The following is a 20,489-nucleotide window of genomic DNA, read 5'->3' on the forward strand; positions in this document are numbered from 1 at the left end:
ATGGAAACAGACTGGATCATAATAAATATATTTTTTAATAAAATCTAATTTTTATTCATATATATCATGTATATGAATAAACATTAGATGAGAATAAAAAATAAGTAATTAAATAAAAAAATTACACGTATGCAAATACAAACAGACAAAAATAATTAAATAAATAAAAATAAATAAAATAAATTGGTATGCACACTTGTGCTATAGATGATAGAATAGAATATAGAATATATATATATATATATATATAGAAAATAGAATGCATTAAAAAAACAAAATAAAAAACAAAAAAAAAACAACCTTTGACACTTTTTCATTGTAACTTTGAACAAATGTTTTAAACGCATGGTATCTTAAGTATGTAACTTAGGATGGAGGTGGTAACAAATAAATATAAGATCATCGCACATTGTTATTGCGAATATATAACGACACTTTTAATTGGTGTTGTAATAGTAGTTTTTTACACATAATACAGGCCATAGATACAGGCCACAAACCATTCTGAAGTCTGTAGATAAATACATGACAATAATAACTTCCCAAAAGTTAAAGCTTATCCGTGTAATAGGAAAACAATGTGTGAGTCTCACTTTAGTGTATATGCAATTGTCGAAAATGAAATATATCAACTCAATTTGTGTAATGAAATCAAATGGCTCTTATATAACATTAAAATATATGCATGTGAAGTTTAATGTGAATAACACGAGAAAAACGTCCTTCACAACAGCCTACAATGTGGATGATTTACAAAAACAAGAGAAAAAAGCAAACAGCAAAAACAGATTTGTCCATCTCAGTGTGATCTACCTAATCTAATTTATACCTAGTCTAAATAATCATTAAAATACTACACAACCTTCTTATTGTGTTTTTGTAATAAAGTTTGTTCTTTCATGCTTGAACCAATATTTTTCACAAGACATAATATTTTCCACAAGAACCAATACAATCCTTATATGTTATGAAAACTTTCCCTCAACCCTGTTACTTTTACACGTTCAACCCTAAGGACAATTTTTAGAAAGTAGGAAGTTTCTAAAGGAAGTTGCATAAGTTGCATCATTATTCTACCCTTTTACTTTCAACCTTGTTAGCAAAATACAACATGCAGCCTTTGACAGAAGTAAGTCATTTCTAAAACAGAATGGACAAATTTCCTGACAAAAGTATAGGAGGTGCTTAGTCAGTGGCAGCAGTGTCTGAGACAGCACAGTCAGATGAGCATCCTCAGCCTAATTTATCAGGAATCTCATGTTTTAACGCCGCATCTTATAAAATGTGATAATGATCTGAAAATAATGCAAAATATCAGCATTTCACAGCTCAACTTTCAACCTGTGGAAATATTTGCAGGTACACCATTACCTAGGTGTTTACAGTAATAATAATAATAATAATAATAATAATAATAATAATAATAATAATAATAAATTCAGTAATTTGTATATTTTACAATTTTTACTAAATGTTTACAAAACTCTGAGTTGTGTTCCAAACCTGCAATTATGATTATGGCAAACCTATATATATATATATATATATATATCCTCATACTTGTAAAAAATTTAACTTCCTAACAAAGCAAGCAAATCAATCCCGATTTTGTTTTTCACTTCCTGTTCCCTGTATCAGCCCAAAAATCTGATCTAGCACTTCTGACATTAATGCTACAAACCTAATCCAAATCTGTCCAAAGTCTCCCTTATTCAGTGTTGCAACCTTTATTTACAGGCCACCTTAAACTCTTTCAAATCACTTTATTTTTGAAGAATAAGCACAAAGGTACAAAAGAACACAATCAAAAGTATACAAAGGACAAAACTGTTTTTTCCTTCCATTTGAAAAGATATACATTCAGTGTTTATAAAGATTATAAAGTTTAAAAAAATTAATATTCAGTGTTTTTGCAGAAAATTTATATTTTTCTATATTTAAAGGCACTGTGAATCAGTTCACAACAATGGCGTCCATCTCACAGATGTGTTTGTAGATGTTGTCACAAGGAACGTCATACCAAGATTTCGAGTGAGAATTCAGCACGGCACAGTCCTCGCCGTGAAGCCCTCCAGACTGGTGGTTATTGGGCTCTCCGTCCCATTCATTCCAGTACCTGGAGGAAGCAACAAAGAGCTCAGGGAACAAAGAAAAACATAACTCTCTCTCTCTCTCTCTCTCTCTCTCTCTCTCTCTCTCTCTCTCTCTCTCTCTCTCTCTCTCTCTCTCTCTCTCTCTCTCTCTCACACACACACACACACACACACACACACACACACACACACACACACACACACACACACACACACACACACACACACACACACACACACACACACACACACACACAGTTATTTAATAACTAATAAATATGATCAGTTTTCTAACTACTCTAACCAAAATTAGAGTCAAGTCACTAATCAACAAATCCCAGTCAAGACTCTCTCAAATAAGCAGCTTTCATGACTTAATGAAGTCTAAATCCTTTAACACTCAAATCCAAGCCAAGTATAAAAAGTCCTAAAATAGGGAAAGGAGGTTGTATTACTGTTGAAGTAAAATTAGAAAAGGTTATACAACAATCAGTTCTGGTTCACTAATTGTTTTGGCTAGTGGTGTTCTGAGATTGCTTGTATTTAGTATAACCGTGCTGGGATTTCTTACAATGTGTATCGCTCCACTCTTCTGTGTTCACACCGTAAAATTCCAATTTCTAGCAAACAGTTAACTGAACCATTATTACAGTAGCATTGGAGACATCGTCAACAGACTTGGCATGACATAAATCGTACTCCTGACTTGAAAGAAACATAAAAGTTGGTCAGATGGAGGTGTAAAGGAAAAAGGAATGGCAACAAACCTTTAATGAAAATGAACAAATGATTGTGTAGGTGACAAATAAAATTGAAATCATAATTTTCGAATTTGAATTAATATGAGCTTGTTAGAGTGCAGCTTCTTTTGGGACGCTTTTCCGTTTTGGAGCAAATATAATTATTTATTAAAACAAATTGTCAGTTACAGTACTTCTTGTTTATAAAACCACTGTATAAAAGTAATACCACACTCACAGTCATGCTGTTACACTGAATATCAGCATATACTGTATATTCAGTATGTTCAGATGCACTGATATTCAGTATAACCAGCAGTATATTCAGTATATTCATCTATACTTATATTCAGTATAACCAACAGTATGTTCAGTATATTCCTATATTCTGATATTAGGTATAACCAACAATATATTCAGTATATTCAGATGTATTGACGTTCAGTATAACTAGCAGTATATTCAATATAATCTTCTATATTGATATTCAATATAACTAGCAGTATATTCAGTATATTAATCTATACTGACATTCAGTATAACCAGCAGTATATTCAATATACTCTTCTATACTGAAAATCAGTATAACCAGCAGTATATTTAGTATATTAATCTATACTGATATTCAGTATAACCTGCATTATATTCAGTATATTCAGTAAAACAACACCGATTCTCTTATAATGCTGAGGTAAAAAAACAATTAATGTCACACACATAATTTGCCATTTCATCTGCTCCCTAATGTAATAATAATATATTCTAGAGAATAGGATTAATATCAATAATTTATGTAGCAACTACTATATGTTTATTATTAAACACAACCAGCATAATGATGACGTTTACATGTTGCTTCACTAATATCACAGATATTTAAAAAACAATATTCTTTAGCTGATGCAAAGTTTGTTAGATGACCAGATGTACATCAGACTGTAGACGTTACCTATAGTTTAAACTGAGCTGTTAGATGATGTGTTTGTTCCACCTCCTATAGCCTGTATATAGTGAAGAAGACCATTTGCTGGGTTAGATGTGTTCCTATAGTCAAGCTGACTCCACGGGCCATCTAACAAACATCACTCGAGCTAATGAACTATTGGAAAGGACATTACAAATCTAGTTCCCTCAAGGGGAAGTCGATGAGGGTGACAAAATCCCATTGATATACAGCATGTAATAAACTCCCCTTGACTGAATTGATGCGGTGCACCATTGTTTCAAAGTAGTGGCTCAGATAAATTTTGTTTTGCTTTGACACATTTGTGTGTGTTTATAAGTTTTGCAGAATGTGCAAAATGTTAATAATTATAAATAATGTTCTAACGTTTACAACCTCCTGGATCATAATTTACCGTTTTGCCTTCTTGAGAATCAGCGAATGTTTCGACTTTGTGTATTAGTTGTGAACGAGTCCCTCATTTGTCCTTAGTGTGAAAAGATGAATCTCAAATTCATGTGTTGGAAAAGACTTAAATAATGTGCAGGACATGGAGGATTTTTAGGGTTTTACTAGGCAGTTTAACTGCTCAAGACAAACATGTAAGAATCATGTAGGACTTAAAAATCAGTGTTTTTTTTTCTTCCAGGTAACAATATGCAGTAATATTGCACACATTTGTTAGGTGAAATAGCTTATTTAGGGCAGAATATTAATTATTATTATTTTTTTTTATTTAAAACAAAATTATGAACATTTTGTGATCGTTTCTGCATCATTTTCTGCAAGGCGCATATACCTCAGAAGACGAGCTTGCTTATGACCTCAACTGTATCATGTATGTTTTTGTGTTGTTTATGCTTGTGCGGTCTTACGTTTTATTGACTGGTGAGTTATCCACCCATTTCCACACGCCTTCCTCATCGATGTCTGACAGGCCTATCCAGTAATAGTAGTCAAACCCACTCAAACTGCGGGCTATTTTCTCCAGAGCAAGCTACGTTAAAAAAAAAGAAAAGAAAGAAAAGATATGTATATAAATTGTTAGCAAGTACACACATTAAACGCAATCTATTATTCAGCCCTCAGACTGGTGCTACTACATGCCTGTGCAGAAAACTGAAAGACATACTAATTCTTTTATTCCTGTGCTTTCAAGCTACTAAATATTGACAGACATCTAGAAAGAGAACCCTTACACACAGCAAATTGCTTTTTCCAAGCAGATCTGTGCACTGGTTACTGGCATGCTGATGTTGATGTATTAGTGTCTGTTTGCTGCTGTTTGTTTATGTATTTATTTATTTTTTTCTTTTATCCACTCTATTTTAATCATTATAGCATTAATAAAGTACTGATAAAGTTCTGAATCTGCAGCTGGTTTGTTATAAAAAACATACACACTTATACGTACATGTTGCTCATGCGTGTGAAGTATTGTTAGCTGGCTGTCCATTGACACACAGCTCTGCTTGCTCCTGACCCAGTCTAGTTTGTCATCACTAAAGAAGTAGCACTTGTCTTCTATATGTCTCCAGCCATCAGGACACGGCATGCACTGCTTCACTGGAAGAGACAGAAAGTGCAAACCAAACAAAAGAACTTTTGTGAAATACATACATGAACGACATGTAGGCATGATCTACGTCTAGCTTTTAGTGTAGAAAAACAGAATGGTTGTCAGTGCAACTCTTGGTACACAGCACACTTCTAGATGCTACTTCAAAAGTGGATACATTTCCACTCTGCTGCATTCAGGTGCCTCAGTTGGATCATTCAGAAATGGTACAGCACACACTTTTATGTTTCTTACCTTCTGCCGAACAGGTCTTTCCGAGGGCGATGTAATTGTAGCAGAGGTGTGAGAAGCGCTTCTGCAGGGACGAAAGTTTTAGAGACTGAATCTGCGACTCAGAGAGCGGAGTTTCTGTAGTCTCCACACAGGGGGGGCTGCTGGGTTTCCTTTTAACCACTGAAAATAGAAGAGAGAGAGAAAGAGCGGGAGAGAGAGAGAGGAATAATATAATATAATATAATATATGCCAGTTCTTTTTGCAGTTATATTTGGTCACAGATATATTCATGAAAATGCCTTACTTAGTTATTTACTTTACATGACTTCTTAGTGCTATAGTTTGTTGTGAAGCTTTGTGAATACTATTTTAGAGATCCTTACTCTAATGTGAGTAAATGTGAACCAGCACTGAGTAAAAAAGTAAGTGAATATGTGTGTTACTTACAGAAAACAGTCAGTCCTATGTTAACACAGAACGAAACGAGCAGTGTGACGATCAGGAGAATCACCATCGGTCTCCTCATACGATCCAATCTCTTAAGAGAACCGGCTACACCAGAAAGATATCAGGACAGGTCAAAGTCTGATGCCATGTGGATGAAAAACACACGTTTCTCTTCAAGTATCTGATCATCTGCTGAATCATGAACCTGGTGTTTTCTTATACACAACACACACACACACACACACACACACACACACACACACACAGACACACACACTGCTGTCTTACCTTGTCCGTTGTCTGATGTGTAAAGTATAGGTTTGTTTCCTCTGGTTGAATGACAATCCTCTGTGAACTCATGTAGACTGCTGTAGTTTTCCTCCATGATTAAATGCCTAGTTCACCCAAATCCTTAATCATACAATCCTGTATACAATCCTGTATATTAGGAGCACAGAGTCCTCCTGTAACCACGTTTTTGATTCAAATAGTTTTTGCAAGTTTAATTAAGCCAAACTGTTGAGAAGGCAGGGCTTATCTTTAAATATTTTCCTTATGCTTCCCCTCACAATGTCCTGCCAATGTTTATCCACCTAGTCACGTTCACCATGTGTAAGCCATGTGCCTGTGAACTCTCACTCACAGAAAATGCAGAAGGAGAAAGTAGTGGGCGAGATTTAGGAGGAGGGCAGGAAGTGGTGGGAAAGGCGAAAGAAAACAGGTTGAGCAATCCTAAAAAGAATAAAATGTCCTTCCAAAAAAAAAAAAAGAATTTCGCAACTTTGCTTTGAGTGATAAAATGAATCATTCAGTTATGACATAAAAAGTGAGGTCAACAATGTCAGTTTGTTTATTTGTGTATTCATGGGTTGATAAAGACATTGATTGCCTTTATATTCATCCTCACATAGTGTGAAACAAATCTTAAGATTTTCTGTAACATAAACAAACCACAGCACTTCATTAATCCCCAGCTATATTTGTAGAATTCTGTCAGTGGCGTAAATGAATCCAATCATGCAGTGTCGGGAAAGGGGATGAGTTCAGGGGAAGTTTACATAATATTGTGCAAATACATAAAGTCCAGTTTAAGCCATGACTCAGCACATGGAAATGGACATGAAATGGAGTAATCTGGATCAAGCAGGATTGGGCTTAACATGAGAGTGCAGTTTTTATGATGAACCCTGATTTGTTCCTGTTTCTGTATGTGGAAATAGAGACACGTTCATTTTTTTTACATTTACAGCATTTGGCAGGCGCCCTTATCCAGAGCGACGTACATAAGTGCTTAAATCTCTAACATTGAATACATTAATGCTGGTTCACTAGGTTACATACTTAAGATACCATGAGTTTAAAACATTTGTTCAAAGTTACACTACTATAGAACAAAGTGAGTTAAGCAGATAGTATACAAAAGACAGGAACCTACTTTACCAGAAGACAATATAATCAAATGTTCATGTAACCCAAAAGACCAGACAAGTTCAAGTTCAAGTTCAAGTTCAAGTTTATTTATATAGCACATTTACAAACAGCCAGACAGCTGACCAAAGTGCTTCACAGATACACTTAAACATACGCACATACACAATAAGATTTGTTCAAGAAACTAAAATAAGAATTATTTTAAAAATAAAATAACCAGTTTAAAAGAAAGTAATATAGATATAAACCATAAGATATAACAGACATAAAATCCTAGGCAATCATGAAAAGGCTAGAGAAAATAAGTGGGTCTTTAGCATGGACTTAAAACTAGAAATGGTGGGTGCCATCCTAATCTCTAGTGGCAGGGAGTTCCATAATTTAGGACCGGCCACAGAAAAGGCACGCTCTCCTCTACGCTTGAGCCGTACACGAGGGACAACCAACATAGCCTGGTCAGATGAACGAAGACTTCTAATAGGAACGTAGGGATGAAGAATTTCAGATAGGTAGAGAGGAGTGGTATTATGGAGAGACTTATAGACAAAGAGTAAAATCTTAAAATCTATTCTCTGAGAAATCAGCAGCCAGTGTAGAGATTTGAGAATGAGAGTGATGTGTTCATATTTGCGACAACTAGAGAGAAACCTGGCAGCAGCATTTTGAACGAGCTGGAGATGCGTAATCTGAGTTTTAGATATACCGCAATATAAAGAGTTACAGTAGTCTAAGCGAGAGGTAATAAATGCATGAACAGCCATTTCTAAGGTCTTAGGGGTAAGGAAGTGTTTAATTTTGGAGAGAATAGCTGAAAAAGGATAACAAGAACGGCCGAGTCTTTAAGATTCGATAATGCGATTTAAAAAGCCTTGACTCACAACTATACATTTTAATAGGGAATAAATATTTGCTTAAAACAGACAGTTATAGCTGCACACTGCAGAGAAACCGAGATTTATAATTCATCTTTGAGGTACATGTCATATTTATTGCATGTTTGTACGAACCTACATAAGGTCCCAGTAGGTGGTGAAGTTTTGGAAAAAAATCCAAAAAGAGCAAAAGTAAGGAAGGAAAAGGAAAGACATAAACAAGCTTTTGAAGCGTTTTGAAGCTTCTGCTTTATTGAGAAATTTTCCTTGGACTTGAACAAGGATAGAGATCATGTTCAATGATAGAGAATGCTTAAACAAAAAATCAGAAAGCGTGTTAAACTACGAAATATTAAAAACAAGGCACACGTTAATAGAAAGCCGGTGTAACTGAAGATGACGCAGAGATCGAACAGGAGGTAAAACAAATGCGGTCACGGTTTTAGACGTCGATCTTATTTCCGTCTACTCCGATATCTACAGAGAAAGAGCAAGAGTTTGTCTTTAAGAGTGAAAAAATATCTTAAAGTTTAGGTTTAGTTAAATGAAGTCATGTTTATGTTAAGTTTATGTCAGAAAAGTACCCATGTCACTTCAGTTAACAGGCTTTTACACTTGGTAATGTTCTGATCTAGCATATAGCATAGTCATCCCTCTTTGAATAAGTAAGGATGCTTGGAGCCCCTTTTTGATAGAATAACACTATTTACATGAAAGAGGAACAACTGAAGAACTTGTAAGGTTTTTCATTACAACAAGGTTTTAGGTCTTGTGATTTTAGTGTCATTGCAAATTGTCTGTGAAGTGCAACCTAAGTGATACTATATATGTACATGGGTATTTGACGTGACATGGTTTTTCACTGTCACAGAAGATAAAACATAATTTATTTCACATTTTCATAATTTAGAATACTGTAAATGGTTAAACATTTTCTTGTTTTATATGAATTTGTTGTTTTAATACCCAAGTTATTGTTAGTTTTTTTTAGAACTTTGAGCCAAATCTCAAAATTGTCCTATGATGTGACAGTAGACAACATTATTTCATAAATATTACATTTTATAAATAAAGAAAATAATGTTTAAAAATCTTAATGAACACTCCTGGCATAATTGTGCAAGTGTCTATTTCACTAAGTGGCCATCACTTTTCATATACAAACATTTCTAAAAGTGTAGGAATTTCATAAAGTTTGTCACAGAAAAAAATGTCCTTTGGTGTTATGCAAAAACCTAATTTTAATTTGGGCAATATCATGGACAAATACATTTAATTGAAAGACCCCACTCAAGGCCATGTGACTGAAGACCCCTATGAAGGCCATGAGAAGTGCACATGGTAAGTATTTCTCTCAGAATTGTTTAAATATTTAACTATGTTTTAAGACCACTGAAGTTTTTGTTTTTTTGTCCTTTGGTGTGACACCATTCATCTATTCATGGTGAAAATGATTCTAATTAGTACTTTCATGTAAAAATAAATATCACTTTAAGAAAATAATGTTTTAATAATGTGAACAATTCTGTCTCAAGTATTTATTTTATGTTATTTAATATAATTTCTTAGTACTTTTTAAATGTCACACCATAGGACACATTTACAGTATTGTTGAGTGAAAAAGTGAAAAAAATATGTGGTCATTGACAAAATGAGTGACCAGTACTATTTTCTGAAACTGCAGTTTTCATACTCCACAAATATATATGTTTTTATATGTATTTTTTCTTAAAAAGTTATGCTTTCCAAAAAAAGTACTTTTTCTTGGTCATTTGTCAACTACCCATATATTACATATCTGTCTATTTATCTAACCATAATGTGTGTGTGTGTGGGTGCGCGCACGCGCGCGCGTGTGTGTGTGTATATGTGTGTGTGTGTGTGTGTGTGTGTGTCCCAGTAGTCATTAATATGAGGCAGCCCTCCAAATCTCATTAATATTCCCCAGCTTGCTAATAAGCTTCTCAAGGAAAAGAGAATTATTTTGCATTTCAATACATGCAGGTGTCATCATTGTCCTTAGATTTCTGTATGTCCCCTTTTGTCCTCTTTTGTCAATATGATGAATCATACATCAGCCTTGCCTAAAACCTGAGAATATTTACCTCATTAGGTCATTCAAGATGTGGCTCTCAAAGACATCTTAAATGTTTGAGGTTTAAAAAGTCTAGGCTGGTATCATGGACACTGAGCGGATTTTAATCCATACGAACATACCGTGACTGGGTCTATGTTTGTTTCCTCCAGGTAAACTCCTGGGAAAAGGCTAATAGAGATGGGCAGGTCAGAATTGTAGCTGGTTATGAAAATCTCAGTCATGAAGTCTGCATCGTAGAAGTGGATCTCCTTTCTATCACAGTCCAGATAGACCCCTATTTTACTGGGCTTTCTCTTGACCTCAATGGGAATCTGTTCATCATTCGTGCTGAGGTTATATCCTTTGCCATTTATAAGCTCGAAATATACATCTTTAGGATCTTTTGATTTTACTGAATTTTTGGATTTTTTCCCCACCTCTGTCTTAACCCCTATACTCCAGTCTAACTTGTCCCCAACGTCTATCTCCCAGTAGTGCTTGCCAGACTGGAAGCTCTCTTCAGAGATGACACCTGGATTGTAGTCCTTGTACAAATAGGATTGTCTGTCTGCCTGGCGTACGCTTGTTCTTCCTGGTGATACTTTCAGGTACGAGTCTCCAGGATCCTTTATGCTTAAGAGCTCTGGAACTGGAGTACAAAGAAGGAGTGTCAATAATGGAAATGAACAACGAACTAAAAATGCATGACTCCATGACCCGACAATGAATACTAGAATACACTGGTTTAAATCATCTACACAGTCTTAAGTTTAAAGATATGAGTATTGTACCTGGCTTGACAGTTCCCAACATGGCTTTCCATACAAAGAACTGCAGATGAGTCTCGTAAGGGCCGAGAAAAAAGGAGTGTGGTATCACACCAAGACCTTTTACCCGTGACTCGTACCTTCAATTTTAAGAACAACATTAATAAATTCATTTCATTTAATTCAATTGATGAAATAAATTCATGAATAAATCTTTAAAGGCCTTTAAACACTTAAAATAGTCAACTGTGGTTCATTGTGTACTCTGGGTGAATAGGTGAATCCTAGAATCCTGGGTTATTTTGTTTTACGTTTCACACCGATCCTACCTTACCCAGGGTTAATGATCATTTCGTAGTCTGATGTTTCACACAGCACATAAACCCTGGGTTAACCTTCTTATTTGCATATTTATGGTCAACCATTATGAGTGGATAAATACAGCGCATGAGCAATAATGGCTTGTCGCGCACTTTCACTTTAGTAAGAAAATAGGCTTGACACTTGGCTTGACTACCTTAAAGACCTTGTTCTAATTTTATATATATATATATATATATATATATATATATATATATATATATATATATATATATGCATATATTTGCTTGGATTCTACTGTTTTCACCCAGATTGGCCTTTGCCTGTTTGACTTTGCCTGTCTGTTTTTTTTTTTTCCCCAATTTGGATTATTTTCTGTACCTGTGTATGTGTTCCATTACTTTTGAATCTCACGATATTTTTGCCTATTCCTATTTTTGTGACTGCTCCTGCATTTTTACCCGAGCTTACTTACTGTTACTGGTTATGTTTTTTGTCTTTTGTGTGACACTTTGTCCCCTATGACTCCCATCCTCAAGCATCCTGACTCTGTTAAATATTCCCTGTTGGAGGTGGATGCCTCGGACCGCTAGAACCTGTTCTTTCTGAAGCTTCCACTTCACCATTTTGTTCCTTCCTGGGTCCAAAAAAAACAAAAACAAAGGCCAATACCATGTCCTGTATGCACTCTCATGACATACAAGCCCAGGCCATTTAATCCATTCTATCTCAACAAGCATTATAAGCGCCATCCAGTGGCAGATCAATCAGATCATTGCACACACCCCAGCATGTTTACTCTCAACATCCTGTCCACCTAAATGTCATGTTGTCCCCACACTCCACACAAAACTCATTACATAAGCACACACATCATTCACCTGGGTGTTCAGAGGACGTACCAGCTTTTGAAGCCTCTGTACTGGTGGTCTTACATGCTGAAAGAAATACAACATGCTGACACTTTATGCAACATCTTGTCCATGTCCAAAGTCCCCCACACACTCCCAGCCAGCAAACTAGTTCTGCTGCCCACATCTAATCGCCCCTGGTCCCACATCTCAGTGGCAATATTGATCTTGGTGACCATAGACTGTTTTTCTAAAAACCTCCAATTAATGACCTTCTATTTCCCCAGTTGCCTGTTAGTGTTTATTATGGGTGAGTTGTTAAACCATGTATTTCGATACGTCGGCGTGAGGATATAGTCAGTAGTAGTGGTCTCCAGTTCACGTCCAGAGGATTACGGATGAATTAGCTTGACCTTTGGTTATCACACTGAATCCAATGGACAAGTCAAGAACGATTTTATGTGGCCAACAAACATTCATTCATTCATTCATTTTCTACCGTTTATCCGAACTACCTCAGATCACAGGGAGCCTGTGCCTATCTCAGGCGTCATCGGGCATCAAGGCAGGATACACCCTGGACGGAGTGCCAACCCATCACAGGGCACACACACTCTCATTCACTCACACACTCACACACTACGGACAGTGCTCCTATATTCTCAATCACCATTCTTTTAATGTGATTCACTTGTTATCAAGTATGTGTTTGGTTTTCCCTTTTATTAGCCCCATGGTTTCACCTCCTCTTTACGAGATATGTGCTCTGTTTCTCTAATTTGTGACATTACTAAGTGTTGTTTAGTTTTTTTTCTTTTCCTATTTGTCAATAAACTCACACTCTGTACTTGCATCCAACCTCTGAGTCTGCAACGTGACAGTTATCTCTGGACCAGTTTGTCCTGAACCAACTTTTCTGAAAATGTAATAATAAATCTGTCAAGCGTTGACTCCACGTCTTGTGTTTTCTGTTACCGTTTGGCTTTTTTTTTTTTTCCACCTCAGATGCTGCAACTACTGCTCACACAACATACTGGGTTCCTGTGAGTCTATAAAGCACGTGATAGGATGCACATGCTTTTCAGTTCCTGATTTGGTGTCTGTTGCTAAGCATCTAGCCATAACATTCAATCTTCAATCTTTTTACAATGGACTTCGTCTCAAAGCAGCTTTACAGAACATAAACATAGAACAATCCAACACAACATCTTTCTTCACATTTGGCACCACAGTCCTGCTTCAGAGCAGGGATTCATAAGCTCGCTTGTTGTGAAATGTGTTGCTAATCCCAATTCTAAATTACAGGCATAAAACGTTCCCCCATCCAGGATTAAAATCAGGGTTTACTACAATGAACCACACAGTGTGAAAAGCCCTTAAAGATAAATGTAAATTTGATATTGCTATTAAAAAAATTACTTGGTATCTGGCGTCACGTTGTTCTTTATTTTCATTCCTTCTGTAATCGGAAATCCTTTTTCGTTCCACCACTTTAAAGGGAGACAAAAACAGTAATGTCATGATTTCCCTACAATAAAATAAGGTGTTTATGAATGAATTTGTCATTAATTTAATATGTTATTAATAATTAATAACCGATAAATAATTAAAAAATCACCTAAAACTAGATTACAATATAAACATTGCCACATTGGTTAATGCACTGTGAATATAACTCATAATATGTATGTGGATTTACCTGTAAAAATAAGTCAGGCTGATTCATTTCCAAAGCAGACTGAAAATTACACTCTAATTCTTTTCCCTCCATCAGACTTTCATTGATGACGGATGTGTTTTTGCACAGGATTTTGATGGCATCCTGCTCTTGAGCCTCCAACTGCTTTTTTATTTCCTCCTCTTTCTTCTTTAGGAACCGGTGCATCTCCTCAAACTGAGCAGATATCTGAGCTGATAGCTCTTTGGACCTCATCTGTGGGGTTTAATGAGGTATTATTTACAATTTTTTACACTTGAATATTTACACATTTTTTGTTACAGCTCTGACCAAATGGGCTAAATTAGACTGAAGTGGATTTTACCATTTGATTTACACAATGTGTCTAATATTTAAGCCCATGAGTCAAAACTGAGCCTGTCCCAGACTGGTTTTGAGTCATGATGCTACTGTTGTTTGTTTTTTAGCTATTAAGAAGGTTTATCCTCATGAGATCATATGAATAATTACATGACTTTCAGTGTCGACTGGTTACACCAGAATTAGTTTCACAGCAGCGATGTGATTACTTATCCGATCCACTTACAAAGTTATAATGATCCACACCTACACCCTGTTGAATATCATAGAATATGTATAACTTCATGAGATATAATAACAATTAAGTCCATTTCTTTTCCAAATGTATACCAATGAATACTAGAGCAAATAGACAGTGTATGTTTTCAGAGCAATACAAGTTTGAAGACCTAATTTGGTGTTGATGAGCGTGTACATCTATGAGATCATCTTTTGACTGTATAAAAGAGTATTTACCTGGGTCTTAGAGATCTCAGTTGTATGTTTCTGGGTCATAACGTCAAGCTGTTCGTTCTCCTTGACGAGGAATCCAACAGCACCCTTTACTATCCCCTATACAAAAAGACAGTTACACATTAACGAAACATTTCAGTGATAGAAATGAAAGAGAAAAAGTTTTTGTTTGAAATCTGTCCAGAATTCCAGAGGAAATTTGTTTCAGACTGTTTTGTGGAATTCCACCTTGATGATCTGAGCAGCCTCTTTTAGAGGTTTAAAATGGTGACCTCTGTGTTTGTCTCCATCCCGGCACATGACACACAGAAGTTTCTGGTCTGTTTCACAGAAGAGCTTCAGCTTCTCGTCGTGTTCGGTGCAAAACAGGGTTTCACTCAGGGCTTGCGGCGCTTGTGTGGGTGAGGATTCCATCTGCTCTTGTGCTGTAAGATGTTGTCTCACGACACCCACCATGTTTCTCAGAAGTCGGCTGGAGCGCAGATCACTCTCAGTGTAAGGTCTGCGACACTCAGGGCAGAGGTTTGCACAAAGGCTGCTGTTCATGTATCCGGTGATGCATTGGCGACAAAAAGAGTGCTCGCAGGATAGCGTCACTGGATCGGTGAGATCACTCAAACATACTGAACACTCGATCTGCCAGGACAGCGATGAATACATTTTAAAAGGATCACAAGTGTGTCGCTCAAGACAAAGATCCTTTCTCGGTCCAGTCACTTATGATTTAGCTTTCACCTACTTGCTATTGTACCTGGTACAAAAAGATGTCAAACCTGTTCTGTAGTCCCACATGACGTAGACGGCATATTTTCCATATCTCTGCTCAAATATTGACAGGTCTTTCTGAACAAATCTTTGGCTGCTAGGGATGTCAATTTTGACAAGAATTGCCTCATATTTACAACACTGAGTATATTCAGATGTAGAATCGTTTAAATCCCTAGAACCTACATACAAAATCAACAAAAAGAAAAAGCACAGTCCTTCCTTTTGATAGAAAAAATGCTCTGCAGTACGAAACAAATCATTTTAGTGTAAATATTCTTTTAAAATATTCTTTTTTTTTTACTATTACTTTTATAAGAACACAGGTATGCAGATATGGGTGAAGAGGGAGTGAAGAGGGAAAGGGGACAATATGCATCCCTGGGGAAAGCCAGTGTTGTGAGTGAGACTGGAAGAGGTGATTTTGACTGGCAGACTGAGGTCTGTTTGTAAGAATGTCCATGGTCCAGTTGCAGAGAGGAGTATTCCCTTTCCCTTTTCACCCTTATCTGCATACCTGTGCATGCCTCCAACAGCATTAGCTACAGTAGGTTACAGATAACACCATGGTGATGCATCAAGATTAGCTTGGATGTGTTGATAGTGTTAGATGCTGAATTTTGAACTCTGAACACCGTCCTGGGGTAAGTGTTGGGGTTGTTCAGGTGAGTCATATAAATTTTTGATTTACCTTACAGCAAGAAGATGTTTTATAGAAAATCAATACAGAATTTAATAAATTAATGGTATAGAATGGGGCATAGATGCCTTTATTATCACCACATATACATTACAGCACAGTGGAATTCTTTTCCTCACATACCCCAACTAAGGAGGTTGGGGTCAGAGTGCAGGTGCAGGGAGGGTTGAGGGCCTTGTTCAAGGGCCCAGCAGTGGCAGCTCGGCTGTGCAGGGCCTTGAACCCCGATTCTCCGATCAACAACCCAGAGCCTTAACCAGTTGAGCCACCACTGCGCACCAGTTGAGCCACCACTGCCCACCAGTTGAGCCACCACTGCCCACCAGTTGAGCCACCACTGCCCACTGTATAAAGTATTTATACCTTGAATAATATACAGCATATATTGCATCATATATTTAATGTGAGCTATCCCATTTGCTTGGCCTACCTGCATAAAGGTTTCTGGTTGGGGCATGACAAGAGCTCTTATTAATATCTCGGTCTCCGATGTATGAATCATGGCCTTTATTCCTCCTTTTGGTCCTGAGACCACAAACCTTTTCAGTTTCAGCTCCTTCTTACTTCAGAACCTGGTGCTACTCCTCAAAATAAGCAGAGTTTTCCGAATAATTAAGAAACTCTTTATATTAAGTGCAAATTATATCTGGGGCTTACCTTGGTTATTTATTATCTCTGTAGTTTGCTCTATGAGAAGATTTCAAAGTTCTCTGAACTCGGAACCTGAGTGATCTATTTACCATTTTCTCCAAGATAGCAAATATTTATTTATTTGCAAAAGCTATTTTAAAGAGAAAATGTCATTATTTACACCGATTTTGAAAGGACGTCAATGGAGCAAGAATAGACCTCGGCTAGCTGAATAAAAACAACACACTGAGCCTCCTCTGGAGAGACTTGTTTGTGTAGATATTTACATTTCATAAACTGAATTTCATGTTTCATGATGTTCACGCTGTACAAAGTCGACTCCAAATCAGCCATGAATCCATCTCTGTAGAGGCGTCTGGGTTCATTGGCTTTCACTGATTGGGTGGCAATGTGCTATACATTTTATCACATGTAATGATGTGCTTGTGGTTTTTTTTTTGCTAATCTTAGTCGTCTTTCGTCTAGCATTTTCTTTTCTTTCTTTTTTATTTTTTTATGTCAACACAATCTCTCATGCCAGCCAGGGCTTCCGTTTCTTCCCTGACCGCTGACTTTTTTCTTGATTAATCTCCTCAGTTGAAAAGGGCAGGAGGATTTGTGTGGGACTTCATGCTGGTTAGAGTCTTTTTTTCAAAGTTGCACAAAGACCTGGGTTGCTAAATTATATGAAACGGTATATATATATTAGGTAGTAAGAGGCTAAAGCTGAGGCTTCCACACAATTTAAAATTTTAATGCGACTATTAATATTCATGATTTTAGCTTGTACATGCAGCATCACACACTGAGAGGAAAGCACAATCTTCCCTTTTCTAAATATGAGCTGACAGACAGTGCCAACCCATCACAGGGCACAATCACACACACACACACACACACGCGTGTTTAGACACATGGAAATGCCAATCAGGAGGAAACTGAAGTACACTGAGGAAATCCAACAAGCACAGGGAGAACTTCCATACACACAGAGGAGAGAGAGGAATTAAACCACCAAACACTACAAACATTCATTCATTCATTTCCTACCGCTTATCTGAACTACCTCGGGTCACGGGGAGCCTGTGCCTATATCAGGCGTCATCGGGCATCAAGGCAGGATACACCCTGGATGGAGTGCCAACCCATCACAGGGCACACACACTCTCATTCACTCACACACACACACACACACACACACACACACACACACACACACACTACGGACAATTTTCCAGAGATGCCAATCAACCTACCATACATGTCTTTGGACCGGGGGAGGAAACCGGAGCACCCGGAGGAAACCCCCGAGGCACGGGGAGAACATGCAAACTCCACACACACAAGGCGGAGGCGGGAATCGAACCCCCAACCCTGGAGGTGTGAGGCAAACATGCTAACCACTAAGCCACCGTGCCCACCCACTACAAATATGATAACACAAAATATAGTAGAAATAATCTACCTTCTTTTTCCTGGCCACTTCAGGTTAGGTTTGCTATCGTTCCCTTGATGTCCATTTCTATAGATCACACACATCGGTTTCTGGTCTTTCTCACAGAAAAGCTACAGAACGTCCTCGTGCTCAGAATAAATATACGGTGTTCACTTCACTATAGTCTTGGGATTGTGGTGCTGTGATTTGGACTGAACTCAGATTGCTTAGATAATGTTCCTTAGAATTTGGTCGGATCGTATATTCTTGGCAAAAGAAGAATAGAAAAAATATATCACATGCTTTATATATTACATATTTACACTGTTCTGGGTTTGACATGAGTATCAATTGCTCAAACTGATGCTGGATCACATTGTAGCAATCTTAACCGACTCCATTGTAGAGTCTTAACCAACTCTTTAATGATAATAAGGTGTACAATTCTCCTTACAAGCATTTAAAAAAAAATGCCTTTGTTATATTGTCATGCTGTCATAGTGCACACCTGAGAGCTATACGGTAAATGTTAGAGTTGATTAATGGAGAAGAAGTACAGATAATTAAAAAAAGAGAGAGAGCAGGGTAGAAGCACAACACAGAACCAGGCAAATGGTCAGGTTATATGTAAAAGAGTTATCCAGGTAACCAAACTAAATCCTCAGAATGTAGATCGAGCTCATTTGGCCGATGCTTTTATCCAAAGCGGCTTACACTTGAGATAGGATACAACTAGCACCAGCGGAGGATTAAGGCTTTTTTGCTCAAGGGCCCAACTCTGGCAGCGCTGGGATTTGAGCGCATTAGCTTCATACCGATATTTGGCCAATAAGCCACCACTTCACAGATGGTAAGTGCGTAGTTCATGGTTTATATGCTGTAGATTGAAATGGGGGTATCACAGACATAACACAACCTTGACTACTGCATAAGTTAATAGAGAGTTTGGTATTGATTCATGTGATGTGTCTGTTGGCTACGGATTGTTGGAAATGTAGTTTGTTAGTTTTGAGGTTTAAACAAATGTGGGCACAGGTGACTAAACGCAATAGGCTTGTTCACTTGTTTATAAATTTCCCATACTCCTTGATGTTTTTTTTAATGAGTTAATTTGTACTAACTGTGCAAGATATGAATAAGTACTGTAAGAAATTGCACCCAAATTCCACTCCAAGGTACACATCTAAAAGAGCTCATTCCTAAGAAGTATCATAAGGTAATACGTTTAGGACTCAAAGTATAAATGTGATTCAATTATAAATATGGGGATTGCGGCAGGACATTAGGGATCACCATGAACAAAGGGTCTAGTGACCGTGATTACCATTTAAAGTGACCACTTGGTTGATAACAATTGTAACAATACCAAGACAAGGTGTACGTGACCATGATTACAGCTAGACAACAAGGTGTAGCCCAGCCATTTGGGAGACATTCAGTTCTTACACTCAATAAACATTCAAAGTGAAACTTCATTTAAATTACCAAAAGGGAAAACTGTATATAAGGCTTGAGAAGAATTTGCTCGGGGTTCTGACCGACTCAGACGAACCCAAAGTACGTCATCTTTTTTTTTTTTCATTAAATAAAGACTGTTCAATTGATCCTGCCTCCGCCTTGTGTTTGTGGAGTTTGCATGTTCTCCCCATGCCTCAAGGGTTTCCTCAGGGTACTCCGGTTTCCTCCCCCGGTCCAAAGACATGCATGGTAGGTTGATTGGCATCTCTGGAAAATTGTCCGTAGTGTGTGAGTGTGTGAGTGAATGAGAGTGTGTGCCCTGTGATGGGTTGGCACTCCATCCAGGGTGTATCCTGCCTTGATGCCCGATGACGCCTGAGATAGGCAAAGGCTCCCCGTGACCCGAGGTAGTTCAGATAAGTGGTAGAAAATGAATGAATGAATGAATGAATGAATGAATGAATGTATGTACAATTGATTCTGGATCTGAGAGTACACAGCACACATAGAGCTTAATCGTGGATGGAGGACCTTTTTCTGTAGGATCATCCACTTTGAGCTGCTGATCTAACTCTAAACAGGCTGTGTGATTTTGATAGTGATGGACAATCTGTGGCTCTATGAGAGCTCTCACACATCCATGCTGCCATGTCTGTGTCCATTTGAGACTTTGGT

At 37.3% G+C, this 20,489-nt stretch overlaps 2 protein-coding genes across 3 annotated transcripts; both read right to left on the reverse strand.

Moving 5' to 3' along the window:
* Positions 1-1,748: 1,748 nt before the first annotated feature.
* si:ch73-86n18.1 (uncharacterized protein LOC564061 homolog) lies at positions 1,749-6,669 on the reverse strand. 2 transcript variants are annotated; one of them, XM_027148034.2, is made up of 6 exons: positions 6,305-6,669; positions 6,017-6,121; positions 5,590-5,748; positions 5,191-5,342; positions 4,652-4,773; positions 1,749-2,116 (listed from the first exon to the last, which is right to left on the reverse strand). In XM_027148034.2, exons 1-6 carry the CDS (start codon positions 6,399-6,401, stop codon positions 1,954-1,956), a joined length of 798 nt encoding a protein of 265 aa, XP_027003835.1. In that variant the 5' UTR covers positions 6,402-6,669; the 3' UTR covers positions 1,749-1,953. The 2 variants fall into 2 exon arrangements, with proteins under 2 accessions (XP_027003835.1, XP_027003836.1); XM_027148035.2 differs by having other exon boundaries at positions 6,017-6,154.
* Positions 6,670-10,147: 3,478 nt separating this feature from the next.
* Positions 10,148-15,542, reverse strand: trim108 (tripartite motif containing 108). The gene is made up of 6 exons (XM_027146651.2): positions 15,055-15,542; positions 14,830-14,925; positions 14,035-14,268; positions 13,755-13,825; positions 11,188-11,303; positions 10,148-11,045 (listed from the first exon to the last, which is right to left on the reverse strand). Exons 1-6 carry the CDS (start codon positions 15,484-15,486, stop codon positions 10,498-10,500), a joined length of 1,497 nt encoding a protein of 498 aa, XP_027002452.2. The 5' UTR covers positions 15,487-15,542; the 3' UTR covers positions 10,148-10,497.
* Positions 15,543-20,489: the final 4,947 nt, after the last annotated feature.

This window comes from Tachysurus fulvidraco, chromosome 3 (assembly GCF_022655615.1).
Source record: "Tachysurus fulvidraco isolate hzauxx_2018 chromosome 3, HZAU_PFXX_2.0, whole genome shotgun sequence".
NCBI classification, from domain to species: Eukaryota; Metazoa; Chordata; class Actinopteri; order Siluriformes; family Bagridae; genus Tachysurus; species Tachysurus fulvidraco.